General features: G+C 41.1%; 1 protein-coding gene across 2 annotated transcripts in view; it reads left to right on the top strand.

Moving 5' to 3' along the window:
- PHACTR1 (phosphatase and actin regulator 1) overlaps positions 1-14,168 on the top strand; it is a 310,226-nt gene that overhangs the window by 250,490 nt on the left and 45,568 nt on the right. Inside the window, exons 6-9 of one of the 2 annotated variants that reach the window (XM_009884181.1) lie at positions 3,959-4,289; positions 4,737-4,765; positions 11,865-12,077; positions 13,601-13,757. In XM_009884181.1, the coding sequence (XP_009882483.1) occupies positions 3,959-4,289; positions 4,737-4,765; positions 11,865-12,077; positions 13,601-13,757 (730 nt within the window). The remainder of the gene's footprint in view (positions 1-3,958; positions 4,290-4,736; positions 4,766-11,864; positions 12,078-13,600; positions 13,758-14,168) is intronic. The other variant, XM_009884182.1, reaches the window with a different exon arrangement.

The following is a 14,168-nucleotide window of genomic DNA, read 5'->3' as shown; positions in this document are numbered from 1 at the left end:
GTGCTGACCAACTCTCCAGCCGTATTCAGTGGCTGGAAAGCATCAGATTTGGTGCAATTAGTGTACAGCCTCCATGTACTCCAAACACATCAGAAGAACCATACGTGAGCAGACCTTCTGTGCACCCAATAAAAGTATATTTATCTATCTCCTGAAAAACCCAAGAGGAAATGCAGCAACTATAGGTATTAGCAAAATGATCTATATGGAAGGGGTAAGGGCTGGCCTCTTTGTGATAGGTCTAATGTGCAGCAAATATTGTGGCATCCACAACTATCTTATAAGTAATTTATTGTCATCAGCAGTGGGAAGGTTTGTATGTCTAACATCTCTTTCATCAATTCTGGCAGTTATTACTTAACCATGCACAGTGCTGAATGGTCACAACCCTGCTGGGAACCAACATCTTGCAAAATTGCTCATTATTCTCTTGAGCATGAAGAACCTCAGCCAAAAGAGATTAATCAGCCTTGCACACCTGGCTTCACACAGTTTGCTTCTCTTCTGTCCTGAGTGTTTTGTGCAATGATTTAAGACTCCAGTAATGTTCCAGTGAGAAGACACCACAGATTCTATGTTCATATTTCCACTGTCCAGCTTCTTATTCATCTACATATGTCCATGTCTGATGGATATTCCATGATGGAGACAATAACTGTTTCTACCCCTGGTTCATACATCACATATATTGTGAAATTAAAACAAACAAAATAAAGAACTATAAAATGCAGTCATCTCACTCTTATGTGCAGAGACAAGTTGTTCTCTCATTTACTCCAGATGATGGTAGCGCAGTTTCCAACAGTGTGCCTGGAGTTCATGGATTTGAGCAAGGCCACATTTGTTGAGCACACTCACTGAGCTGACCACGCAGGAAAACTTGCAGTACAAGGTCTTCGTTACTGATGTCAGTGAAGATATACTGATACATTTCCAAGCAAATTGATCGAACTCTCCTTGCAATGCAGACAAGTAGATTTAATGCCTCTGGTTAATTTTCAAGGCTCTATTCAGGTATTAGGGTCATATTCAGACAGGCTCAAGAGCTTGGGTGAAACACAGTCAGTCAGTCTGAACAAAGGCTTACATTAAAAATGATGGACAAGATTTTTGGCGGGTGTCCAGTGGAGTCACCTAGCACTGGTACCACTGAAAACTTGATTGTGTGAAGGATATCTTTAAATTTAGGTGAAAACTAAAGGTCCACACCTTTATTGTGAAGAGCGGAAACCAGAGTATGCACATCTGGTTCATGATGGAGTATGTAGTTACTTGGTATAATTAAGCTAGACTTATTCTCCTATGCAATTCCAAAGCTGCACTGACTCTGTCACAACTCTACTACATGGATGCTGCTATGAGAAAGGAAAAGAAATTTTCACTATATTTTAGAAGAAAGGTGAAAGAATTCCTGTTTGCTTTATACCTGAAGCATTTGGCATGTTATACTCATGCCCAACATACAATATTGCTCTAATCTTCAGGATCACAGAAGGCAGAAAACCCAGTTACTCCCAGTTATTCTTTTGTCAGAAGCAATACATGCCTGCAGTTGGGATCTCTTTGAATTGACCATTATGGAGGACACCTCTGCATCATACACATAATAGTGGGGCATCCAGGCACAGACACTGTCAGATGAAGAAATTAATTGAGATACAGCAGAAAAGGATCTAAAATCAACAGTCAAACCTGCACTTTTCAAAATGGAAGTGCAGATCTCATTGTAGTCTTTGTAATTCAGGACCAGCTCTAGAAGTGAAATTGCCTGGAGCACAAATGCATGAAAGCACTTTGTTACTACAAATCCCATAGGAGCCTTATTTTCAGGGCTGTATACAATTTACTCTTTACTCTTTCTGTTATTTACCTTTTATTGAAGATGATGTGTTCTTTTATGCAGGATACAAAGAGGAAATATACACAGATAACATATATGTAAGAAAAAAAACAGTAACTTGGAGTCCTTCCTGTACTTGAATAGAAAATCCTGGAAGTTTTTTTTTCTACTGTACAGAAGGCAATCTGCTTTAGAGGAGACGGCAGTGCCCTGTGGTTTGGCAATCCCATGAGTTAGATTTCAGCCTTGGTGGAGCCATCAGAAGAATTTTTGCCTTCCAAGAGACATGTCAAGGGGATATGATATTGTATTGAAAGCCAAAAGACTTGAGTTCTACTCTCTGTAACTCTCCCACTCTGCAACGTGGAAAGGCCACTTTCTCTCCATGCCTCTATTTCATCTTTGCGCAGCCTTTGCCTCTCCTATGTCTTTAGCCTAAGCGCCCTTTGAAGAAGGGGAAGACTTACTGTCAGTGTGTTGTTCCTAGTGTAGTAAAAACACTAGTATCAAGTGGATACTGTGGATGCAATGAAGCTACAACTAGCACTGAAAAAAGTCTGTCGTATGTGAGCTTGGCTCCATGCATGGTCTTCTTCCACATTACTGTTCTTAATAATTTTCAAGAAGTTTTAGTGCTTGGAAGTCCTAATATCAACCTTGTGCACCCTGGCTGGTGGATATGGATACTAATACAGGCAATACCCAGAATAGGCCAGGAGGGAGGAGGGAATAAAGGAGGCAAGGAGGATAGTTAGTGCTAAAAAGAACCATCTGGAAAAGGACTTTAGAAATCTGATATCGCTCGGGCGGGTGATGACCTTTGAAACCTGGAGGGCAACATCTTACTCCCAAGCTTTCTCAGGTCAAAAGAAGATTCTAGCCCTTTAGTTCCTTTACCATGTGGTTTGGCAATCCCATGAGTTAGATTTCAGCCTCGGTGTAGCCACCAGAAGAATTTTTGCCTTCAAGAGACATACCAAGTGGATGCCATATAACATCCCAAGAAGGGTGAACTGAAGCAACAAGAGGCCAAAGAGCGTGCAAGCCTTGCCTGCAGAGCTGCATTGCAGTGCCAAAAGTTTGTGGTGCTCCAGACTGGAAAGGGACTGGCCTTCCCCCTAAACACAAACACAGTTGCAGCTCACAGCATATGTATTTGCTCCTGGTTTTGCTCTTAGTATATGTGGTGGCCATTTCCCACACCCATCTTGGGAACTACAAGCCCTCCCATTAACTTCTTTTCCCTTCTGAAAACATTTCACGGTGCAACTCCAAAAATCTCCATCCTGCAGTTGAGTCATGGCAGAGCGATTTGCTTGTGGGCCTTTCATTGATTTCCCATAGAAGTCGGGGGAGTCTTTGCCTGACAGGTCAACTGTGTGATTCAAGGAACATGCCTACAGTTAAAAAGGTTAAAATTAAGTTCATGAGTCCAGAGAAAAGTGCCTGCCAAGTCTTCTGTAAAAGAACACATTAATCCTAACAATCTTTTGCCCTTTGTCATTTTCTCCTCCTGTACCCTCCGTTTTTCCAGACCACTCCTGTTTAGTATTCAAACCGTATTTCTTTTCTCTCTTGCCCTGTAATGTAATTTTTAACACCAGATGTTTTGCACATTAGAAATCTGTAAGAAATGTGACTTGTAGTAATTGCACTGCAGTGGCTGAGAAGGATCAGGAGTCCCTGAGCTTTCTCTCCAGCAGTGATGGTGGTGAGTCATGCTATAACTTCAGACACCGAATTGCTCTTCCCCTATTTGCGTGCCCGTTGAGCGGGAGGCATCGCGCTTACCTCGCAGGGCTGTTTTGGAGGATTAGGGCTTTGAAGCGTCAAAGCGTGCCGCAAGCCTTGTTAAGCTTTGCTTAACATGTTTATTAAGGGGCATGCACAGCCCTGGGATGTTTTTTTGTGGGACTCAGAAGTGCTGCAAAGCCACAGTATTTTTTCTGAAGACCATGCTGAGTGCACGCTATGCAGAGTTGTCAGTCGCAGCAGGGAAGGGGTGCACATTCCCGTGTTGACTGGCAACCTCAGTACCTGCTCACCCAGGCAGATTCTCTGATCTCCGTCTTAGTGACATGAACATTAACACCAGGGCCTCTCTCCCTTCTGTTTTAGATCCTGGCGCTCCTGTGAAACTGCCTTGTATGCCAGTTAAACTGTCACCTCCACTACCTCCAAAGAAAGTCATGATTTGCATGCCTTTAGGGGGGCCAGACCTCTCTCTCTCATCCTATTCCACGCAGAAGAGCTCCCAGCAGCCTTTGACCCAGCACCATCACACTGTCCTGCCATCCCAGTTAGCAGCTCACCAGCACCAGCTCCAGCAAGGCAGCCACAGCCAGCACCTGCCTTCTGGGTCCAGCACATTGCCCATTCACCCTTCAGGGTGCCGGATGATAGAGGAACTGAACAAAACACTAGCCATGACCATGCAAAGGCTAGAAAGGTAATGGATCAACTTTTAAAATTATGTATTAATGTGCACTGTTTCCTGATAACCTCGGTATCAATATCACCACTTGAGTTATATTCATAGTACTTGAATGAGGCCTTTCCTCTGGGGGTCTAATAACTTCAGGGCAGTCATTGCTGGAGAAACAGAGATGGGGAGAGAGCCTTTCCAGGCTTGTTTGAAAAGTTTGTGTTAGAAAGGAGGAAAAGACCAAATTTCCAAATCCCGTTGTCCCGCTCAAGGACCTAGATAATAGAGCCAGCAGACAAGGTGTGAATAGGAGATGCCTGGCTTGCAGTATAACTGCAGAGCTCTGGGTTTGTGGAGGATTGCTAGAAAAAGGAAAAAAAAAATAAAGAGAGGAAGTGGAAGATGCAAAAAAGAGCAATAAAACCCAAATGTGCCACTCAACCAGGGCGTCTGATTAGTATTACCAATTAGCTCAAAACAGCCTAACAGGACTTCCTACCCCTTCCTCAGAGGGTTTTTAATATACTATTTCAGTTAATTTAAATTAAATTATATGTCTGATCTTAAAATAGGGACTTAACCCATTCCACAGCAGCTACCTTCTTAGCTGTTTGCATCTGAAGGAAGCTTGTATATTTGATCAGAAGAGCTTTACCTGCCTCAGGGCTGTTTTCTGTTACTGTCACTTGTGGGTATCTCTGAATGCTGCTTCAGATAGTCTGAGTAAGTAAAGTGTGTTGTATAAATGCAAGCTGTCCTCATAAACTGCAAGATCAGCAAGCTTTGGTAAATTTATTTCATCTTGTAGAGGAAAATTGAGCAAGTCCCAGAATAGGGAAGGTAGTCCAAAAAAATGACATGTTCTGCTTAGTACCAAGGGCAGCTTTGTAGCCAGCTTGTTCTAGAAGCATCGGATCATCCTTCTCTTAGACAGGATGTGAAAATATTTGGTCTAACAGACAAAATGCCTAATGATTCGCCCCAATGCCTCTTTGTGATAATGTTGCCTTCATTATAGTGCATGGTTAAAAAGAATTCTATTAGAGATCCAGATTCTCCTTACTGCATGAAAAACGGTCAGGGGACCAGAGGCTGTCCCACATTGCCAGCTTATTTTAGTACCAGGATAGCAAGACCTCTGTGGTTATATCAGGTGGGTCTGATGTTTCTGCAGCATGGGGGAAATCTCTGCTGGGGCAAAACTGTTCGTGCTGTGAAGGAGGTTCCTCTTTCTATCAGTAAAAGGGCTGTAGCAGTAAGATTGGAAAAAGCATGCCCATTCCCCCTTGAGCCCAGTGACTACCCAGTTACCTCTCACATTGCTGGCAGGGCTGGTCAGATGCATCTGCCTCACCCCAAAGCTTGGTGCACCAAGCACAGAGGGTAGCTGGTGTCTCCCAAAGGCTCCTTTGGGGCTGCACTACCCGTGCCGGCCCCAGCATAGCTCTTACTGTCTGGCTCACACTGTGTGCAGAAGGCACTTTGTTATCCTGAGCCCAGTGAAATCTCTCAGAGTATGACTTCATTGTGGCATCTGTTGCCCCACAGCAATGAATGCTCCACTTTCTAGGCGTCCATCATGTTTATGTCTGCAAATGTGTTTAACTGATTTAAAAAAGGTGATGCTGTTTGGTTTTAACTGTTGATTTGAAGCTGAAATTCTGCTGCTTGTTAAAAACTGAACAAGCAAGGATTCATTTCCCAATATGAAGCAATTACCTCCCTTTGCAGAAGAAAATAAGAAAAGGTTGTGGCACTGATACCTCACATTTAAAATGAGAATTAATCCTAGTTCACAATAGTGCAGAGGGTTGATTTTTCATAGCCTTTTTGCGTTGATTAGCTATTATTTCAATCATGAAATAAAGTATTGAGTACTTCAGTTATTCTCCTTGTCAAAACAAATCAATAACGTTTGCATTCACAAGAAAGAAAATAGGTGATGACTGTTTCCTCTGCAACAGCAATTGTTATTTTCATAGTATTTACAGGTAAAAGTATTTCAGAGTATTTACAGGTCTGTGGAGCTGACACTTGCTGTTAAATTCTTAAATTGCTTTTTCAGACCACATTATGATCTTAGTAAATTTACTGAATCTTTTCCTGAAGATTTCTAAAATACCTGTATTTAACTTGGGAGAGGATTATTTGCAACTAATGCCACTGTTTTCTAGTATTTTTGACAGTAGTTCTTTTCCCTTAATTGTAAAAAATCTGGATTAAACCCAGTGGAAATTGTACTGCAGTATTCATCATTGTACACTTCAGCCCAGAAGTCTTGAGAGCCTGTTAAGACTGCAGAGATCCTAGATCTACTCTCCTCCATTTAAAATTTGGTAGTGTGCTCACATCTGTTGCATGCATAGGATATGCAGTGACATCCTGAGCTTTACTGTTCCTTCCAAGATAACAATGTACTAGGTCACTGCTGTTGGGTCAATAATCGTGAGGAGATGAGAGAGCCTGACAAGTCTCTGAGGCACCTTCTGGGGAATGCTAAGTTCATTGGCAGCACTTATTTTTGCTGATCTCTGTCTTTATCTCGAAAGAATCCTACAACTTTATAGAATAATTGCCATGATGCTACAGTAATAATGCTGCCAAGTCTGGTAATTTGGGGGATTATTTAGAATAGTATTTCGTTTTTAATAAGGGAGTATCATGTAGACAAGTGTAGATCAGTTTTCTGCTCTAAATTTTTTCTTCTTTTTTCCTTCAGGATTTTTTTTTTTATTTTTTATTCCCTGTGTCTAGTTTCTTTGGTGCTGGTGCACTGGATGCTCCTCAAGTCTGTTAAAGTCCATTGATATGCTCTAAGTCCATAACCAGTTTGTATCAATTTGCCCAGTAAATTTTTTTCAGACCTCACAACTCTTCTCTCCACCAGGACTGTGAGTGTGGACAGGAACAAAGAATGAAAGACTAAAACATCCCCTTCCTCTAGCAATCTGGATTTTTTGCTTTCGCAAATGAGGTCTCTGGAATTCAGATAGTCTAACAACATCTGAAGACTGATACTTGAAATCAGCGCTTTACCAATGAGCCAGAAGCTTACCGAAGAAAAATGAGCTGTCCCTCTGTACCGGCCTGGAAGCCAGAAGTTATTTTGCTGTGTTTGACCTTGAGAAAGCTACTGAGCTTCTCTACCTCTATTTTCCCCTCTGCAGGAGTTGTTGCATGTTGCTGCATCACCTATATCTAGTGCATATTAATAATTTAATGTCTCAAGGTACATTAAAAGCATGTCATAGCTAGTCAAGTCCCAGTTGTTCTTATGACTTAAAATGGCAGTTAATTCCTGGATTTTTTATTCTGTTTTATTACAGACATTATAGAACATTAAGTTCATTTGCACACTTAACGCTTTTGATTGCAAACATTTTCTGGTACTCGTAACATCTATTCATAACCTATTCTCAGAAGGGCAATCTGTCCCTTGTCATAGTATGACTATTATGACATGTCATTTGTGCTGCCAGTTTGCCTCTATTTTCCCTGATAAATTACCAGCTTTATGATAGATTAAGCTGAAACAGAGAAGAGTGTAATTTCCACGCAACCTTTTTTCTGCAACCTCTGTTGCTAATTTGTGCCCTACTGCAAATGACTTTCCCCTTCAGCCCAAAGGGTATGTGTCAAGCATAAGTAAAACTCTAGATTCAGGCATCATTTTTTACCTTTTCAGAATGCATTTTAAGAGTTAGTGAAAATCTGATAAACCCTGCTGCTAAAATCCACAGAAGGTGTTATCCTCCTGACTGAAATGAGTTTGAGAAGAAAGACCATGCCCAAAAGCCGTGTGTCAGGAACAGCTTTAGACACCCTCGTGTGCCACTGGAATGTATCTTTAATTTTGACTTAGGGAGGCAGCTTCTTGCTCTGAAATAGCCTTATTTTCTGCCTTGCCCATATACTTCTCAGTCTGTCTGGTAAGACGACAATTAATTTCAGTTACTCTGTGGGCTGTTGTACACCAGCAGCTGAATCAAGGCCTCAGTTTGTTCAACGTATGTACTAAAGAGCTGTTAAGTGGCAATATCTCAGTCTGGGCTAGAACTGTATCTGTGGCAGAGCAGTGAAAAATCTCTGTGTCCAAAAAGACACTGTGTGAGACCGGTTCCTCTGGGACACCCAGTTCAGCTTCAGACTGTAGATTTATGAAATGAAATGCATTAGACATTCCTGCCAGTGTCTTGTAAATCTTATAAAACGTATTTGAGTCAGAAAACATTTATCTTCCATAAAACTTGTCAAGAGAATTGCTTTTTGTCTAAACTTTAGCATTGCCTAAGGATAGAAACACTTAATATTTATAGCTCTGCCTTCTCTCTCTGTCTCTCACACATATGCCTGTATTGTAGAAACGTATATACAACGGTTTGAAGTTTTTTCAGATTTTTGTTTTAACTGATAAGTACAGAAGAGCGTAGCGTGGATCTGAAAACATGCTGATAAAAATGTAACTCTTTATTCCAAAATCAAAGAGCCTGGGATGACAGATGAGAAGCGTGCTTTTTTTTCCCACTAGATTCTACAGGAGGGATTTTACTTTTTACTTTTTAGGTTTTGTCTGTACCACGAGTCACTCATATGCTTGAATTCTGATTTTTCATGAAAATCTTTTCTCACTAGAACCGTTGAAAGCTATAGTGGCATAATTTTTTGCTGTTTTGATCACCTAAAGATGATGCAACAGTAATTGCAAGTGCTTGTACTAGTCAGCTATGAATTACTCAAATCTGTGTATTAAGATATATTTATCTTAAAACAAGTACTTGCTTCCAGTAGCTTTGTTCTCTAATTTTGTTGAAAAACATGAAGCTGATTTAAAATGGACTGTTTGAAACAATAGTGGGTTTTTTGGTAAATAATGCTAAAAAAATTTGTGGTGTAGACCACCTGACCACGTGGGATTTTTGCTAATGACCCAGAGGGATTTAGACACAATGGAAATATCCAGTGACCTTGATTCATCTTTCTTGAGTATACTGCAATACTGCATGTATTTCACAAGTGTTTTGCTTAGACAGCTGACTTAGTCAAAATGCTGTGGAAAAGGCTGATTTTAATCAAGAAGAACACAAAACACCAGGAGAAAATGAGGGGCTTAAAATGGAAAGTAGTATTATCAAGGAAGTGGATGATTCAGAAAAATGACAATGAGATGAGAAGCTGTCTATTTCTAGATCAGTAGTTCGAATAAAGATCTAGCATGGTAATTTGTAAATCTTGTTGCCATCTGATACCTGCTTGGTAACCTAAATTGGGGAAGCACTTTGATATCTGCTACCCTATGAGCATGCCCATAAGGATGCATCTGTAACCTACGTACATCCTTCACAGAACAGGGAAGCACCAAATGGTCCTGGATGCTGAACTACTTTTTGCTCCTTTCATTTGTACTTCCAGAAAGGACTTAGTGAACTCATACTTACTCTCTGTGTATGTATTGTTTTAAAATTACCTGAATGATCCAGTGGTTGTGTTCACCATCACAAGTTTTTTATATATTTTTTTTTTGACAATGTTAACAGAATTTCACAACATTTTACTTTCTCTTGTAAATTTAATTCCAGTTTTTTTCATTTCCTACCTTTCCTCTTCAAAAAGAGTTACACAAAAAATAGGTTGCAGAGGAAACAGATTTAAAAAATTAAGTTAATATAATTAAAATTATTAAAGCATATCAATAAATTAAAAGTTGGTTGGAAGTTTTTTAATACTGTAGTGCATTTATGTATTATTAGGAGAATTCAGCCGATGACTTCTAAAACTACTTCCAGGATAAAAAAATTTGGGGGGTCAAACTCATTGAAGTCTAATACAAAAATTCACAAGCCAGTTCTTCATGAATCTTTCATAGTTTGTGGTACAAAAGATAGACTATCACTAAGGAAATGGAGAGACTCTCTTCAAGGCATACAATAAAGCTGTGCATCTCATTGTTTGTTAGTCTGCAATAGTAAAAGTTGCAATTAAGAAAATTATTTCTTTGAAGAAGGAGAAATGTTTCAAGTTGACTCAGTAGAAAATCATTTAAAGAGAAGAATGCAACCTTTTTTCAAAATGCAGAATGCCTCTGGTATTCTGAACAGACTAAAATATTCAAGAGAAGTGATGCTACTCAGCATCGGTAAGGTCAGAGCCAAATTTGGGTGCCTCAAGTGAAACTTGGCCAGCACATCTGGTTTCACATCTGTGTTCTTGTGAAAAGTAAAATGGAAGTTTGACGTAGAGATGGTGTCCGACAGGAGAATGTTTCCCACCTTTTATACAGCTGTTGCCCCTGCTGAGACTTAGAGAGAGTGGTTGCTGCTGACTCAAAAATAAACCTGAGCAGCCATCATTTCTGCCTGCCAGTCTCTCAGTCTCATTCCATATTGGAAAACCAACGTGAGCTATTAGATAAAAATGGGTTGGGAAACTTGGTTCTGTTCCTGACTTTTCCTTTCACCTTTTGTTTGACTTTGATCTTCACCTCCTCATGTTCCTGTTTCCCTACCTGTATTGGATATTAAGAAAAATTTCTTCACTGAAAGGGTTATCAAGCATTGGAACAGGCGGCTCAGGGAAGTGGTTAAGTCACGATCCCTGGAGGTGTTTAAAAGATGTGTAGATGTGGTGCTTAGGGACATGGTTTAGTGCTGGACTTGGCAGTGTTAGGTTAACGGTTGGACTTGATGATCTTAAAGGTCTTTTGCAAGCTAAACGATTCTATGATTCTATAATTGATATGTTTCTTGGTAAAGGGCTTTGAAGTCAACACATAAACAGAGCTAGATGGTAGCAGTACTGACGACAGGTCCGAACCTAGTAAGCTGCAGGAAATCATCGATCACACTTTATGTGACAAAATAAATATGTTAGCTCCAGTTCAGATTGATCTCCAGCGCCTGCTGGAGTGAGCAGCCGGGGCAGGAGAAGCGATATCATCACTGCAGCCCCCACAACACATAACTGTGCCATTAGCAAACAAACCTCCCAGGTTTTAGCTCCCTCCCTCTCACCAGCTCCCAAAGTCTCTTTGCTCCAAGCCCAGTTTCACATGCTTGGTCCCCCGCGCTTCAGACAGTCATGCCCTTCCTTCCCCTCAAGTCAATCAACATCTTGCCCAAGGAGCACAAGTCATGGTTTCCCTCTGCTTTTCTACAGTCCTCCTCTACAATCTGTACCTTTCCTCCCTCCCACTCTGAACTCCACCTTTTGCATTCAGGTGAGGCATTTCCTCCTTATTGCCTGCACACCAGTGGAGAGGTGAAACAGACCAGACTGAAGACATGCTTGTCACTCTGAGTAGCTGGTGCGCTTCTCACTAAGCCTTGGGACTGTATTTGCTGCAACTCTTTAGTTCTCAGTCCTGGCTGCCGGTATTTCTGCCTGCATACTGTCCTACCTCTCCCTGACAAGTATTGTACCTTAAATCTAATGTGTACCCAGTTTAAACCCATTAGATGTCTTGCTGGTCATGAAGATCTTTCTGTCCTTGCTTCTTCTCAAAAAGGGATGAAAGACCACTACTTCCCTAAATACAGTGAGAGAAGCAACTCAGTCTTCCATTGAACTGTTGCCTTTAGTTTATTTATTTGTTTCTCTTTCCCAACAGCTCTGGTTTACACACAGGTGACAGTGTTACAAAAACAGGACCTGGGGGCCTTCCAGACATGAGACAAGTGCCAACTGTTGTGATCGAATGCGATGACAATAAAGAAAATGTGCCTCATGAAACCGACTATGAAGATTCTTCCTGCCTCTACCCAAGACAGGAAGAGGAGGAAGAGGAAGATGAAGATGAGGATAACTCATTATTTACAAGTAAGACTCATTCCATTTTTTCCTTCTCGTTTATTTCATTTCTCCTCTGAACTCCCAGTATACAAGGGAAACACAAGACCTGTGAATTTTCTTTCTCGACTACGTCTTTTGCATCTTTCAGGGCTTGACTACATGGGGACACTTGGTAAATTAATCAAAAATAACAAGTAGTATAAATTTATAGTGATTTCCCTAATCCGCATGAATCCCTGTCTGGGTAGCTCTCAGACAGAATTCAAATGACTGGTTTTGGCTTATGTTAGTTCACTTCCAAATTGACTTTTGGATTCACTTTCCCAAATGTCTGTGGTGTAGAGAAGCCCTGTCTTTGGCTTAAGTCAAGATCAGCTCAATGGAGTTGCCTCAGGAAGATGAAATAAGTGCCACTGGTAGAGAATCAGAGCTTTTATATATAGGAAGTATTAAATCATGTCAGAGTCGTAAGTCTACAAATACTTTGAAAGGGGTCATGACCAGAGAATCAGGCTCAGATAAGAAAAGAGGTTAATTGATAGCCATATTTCAGTTACAGTCTGGAGAGAGACCTGTGGCCCCTTCCTGACCTGTTTGAGAAACACATCTCCTGCCTCGGTGTGGCACCATAGGATTCTCCCATGAAGACAAGATACTATAGTTTGTGTATGACAACTGCTTGTCATCCTGCAGGTCAAGCTGAAGTTTCAGGCCCTTGGATTTCTTTTCTTTGGAAAACTGGGAGCAGTACAAACAAACACCACCCTTTTTAAAACACATACAAAGAATTTTCTAAAATGAGCATATTTCATCTGCTCAGAATCCTCCCTTACCCTGCAAGTGAAATTAATCAGTCTTTGCTCTTAAACTACGAAACAGAGCAGAACTGCACTCTCCTGCCAAATCCCAAAACCTCTCGTGGGTTTGTGTCTCTCTGTCCTCTTGTGTCTGTCTTCCCTGCTCAAACTTCTTTGGATGCAAGCTTAGGAAAGTAAACTTGAGCCATGAAAGGCTGCTGGTTTTCACAGTGTCTTTGCCACTGTAACTGCCTGAGAAGCAGTGTCAATTAATGTACATAGACATCTGTGCTGCTTCTGATTGACTTTTGATTCCATCTAGTGCTAGCTTGGATGTCTTGATATTACATCGCAAGAGAGAGATACCCCTCTTTCCACATGCTGTAGCTCTGCTCCCTGCCCAGACTCTGAGGTTGAATTATTCATTCCATTACATGGTTCAGAAACACTATGCTGGAGAAAGCTACAGATGCTACTAGCAATTCTGAAACAAACCCTTCTTCTTCGCTCCCCTCTATGGAGCAACATCTTAGTTTCTTTTTCCTGTATACCTACCAAATTCAGCTTTTCCTTATTATGATAAGGATTGAGGTTAATTGAGCACATGAAGTTAATTGACACCCCTTTTCCCACACCCCATACCAGTGTTAATGGGAGCCTAGTATCCTCCCTTGGCTAGTAGTACTTTGCCTGCTGCATGCTGTAATGAAATGATGACACCTCCTTTAGCAGGGCCTCTTCTCTTTCTCACAGGCTCCCTGGCAATGAAAGTCTGCAGGAAGGACTCTTTAGCAATCAAACTAAGCAACAGGCCTTCCAAGCGAGAGCTGGAGGAAAAGAACATCCTCCCCATGCAGACTGATGAAGAGAGGCTCGAACTCAGGCAGCAGATTGGTACGAAGTTAACAAGGTAGGAGACAAAACATTTTGCTAACTCCTGCTTTTGGAAATATGTGGTGGGATGCAGTTTTTATACTTAGTCTGTAAACATCGGAGATCTGTTTGCTCACAATGTTCAAGAGGAAAAGCCAAGCAAGAGGAGGGCAAAGACTGTAGACACTATTTCTGCTCAAATATAACTTCCCATACAACTCCCCATTTCATTTCCCTGGCATATCCTATGGGATCTTCGGTTGTGTTAAGTGTCAGCATAACACTGTGTGGATTTGGTTGGTTTTGGTGCACCATTGGGAATGTTCACCTTTGATAACATTTTGGACTGTAGCTGCAGGTGCCATTTGATAGGCTATTAGTTTGGCCAAAGGGCACAGGTATAACTTTCTCTTCTGACTGCATCTCCTGTGAGTAGCTGAGTCTTTTC

The sequence above is a fragment of the Charadrius vociferus genome, unplaced genomic scaffold, assembly GCF_000708025.1.
Source record: "Charadrius vociferus isolate BGI_N301 unplaced genomic scaffold, ASM70802v2 scaffold444, whole genome shotgun sequence".
Taxonomy (NCBI): Eukaryota; Metazoa; Chordata; class Aves; order Charadriiformes; family Charadriidae; genus Charadrius; species Charadrius vociferus.
The sequence above is the reverse complement of the archived record's forward strand: the minus strand, read 5'-3'. Positions and strand labels throughout refer to the sequence as shown.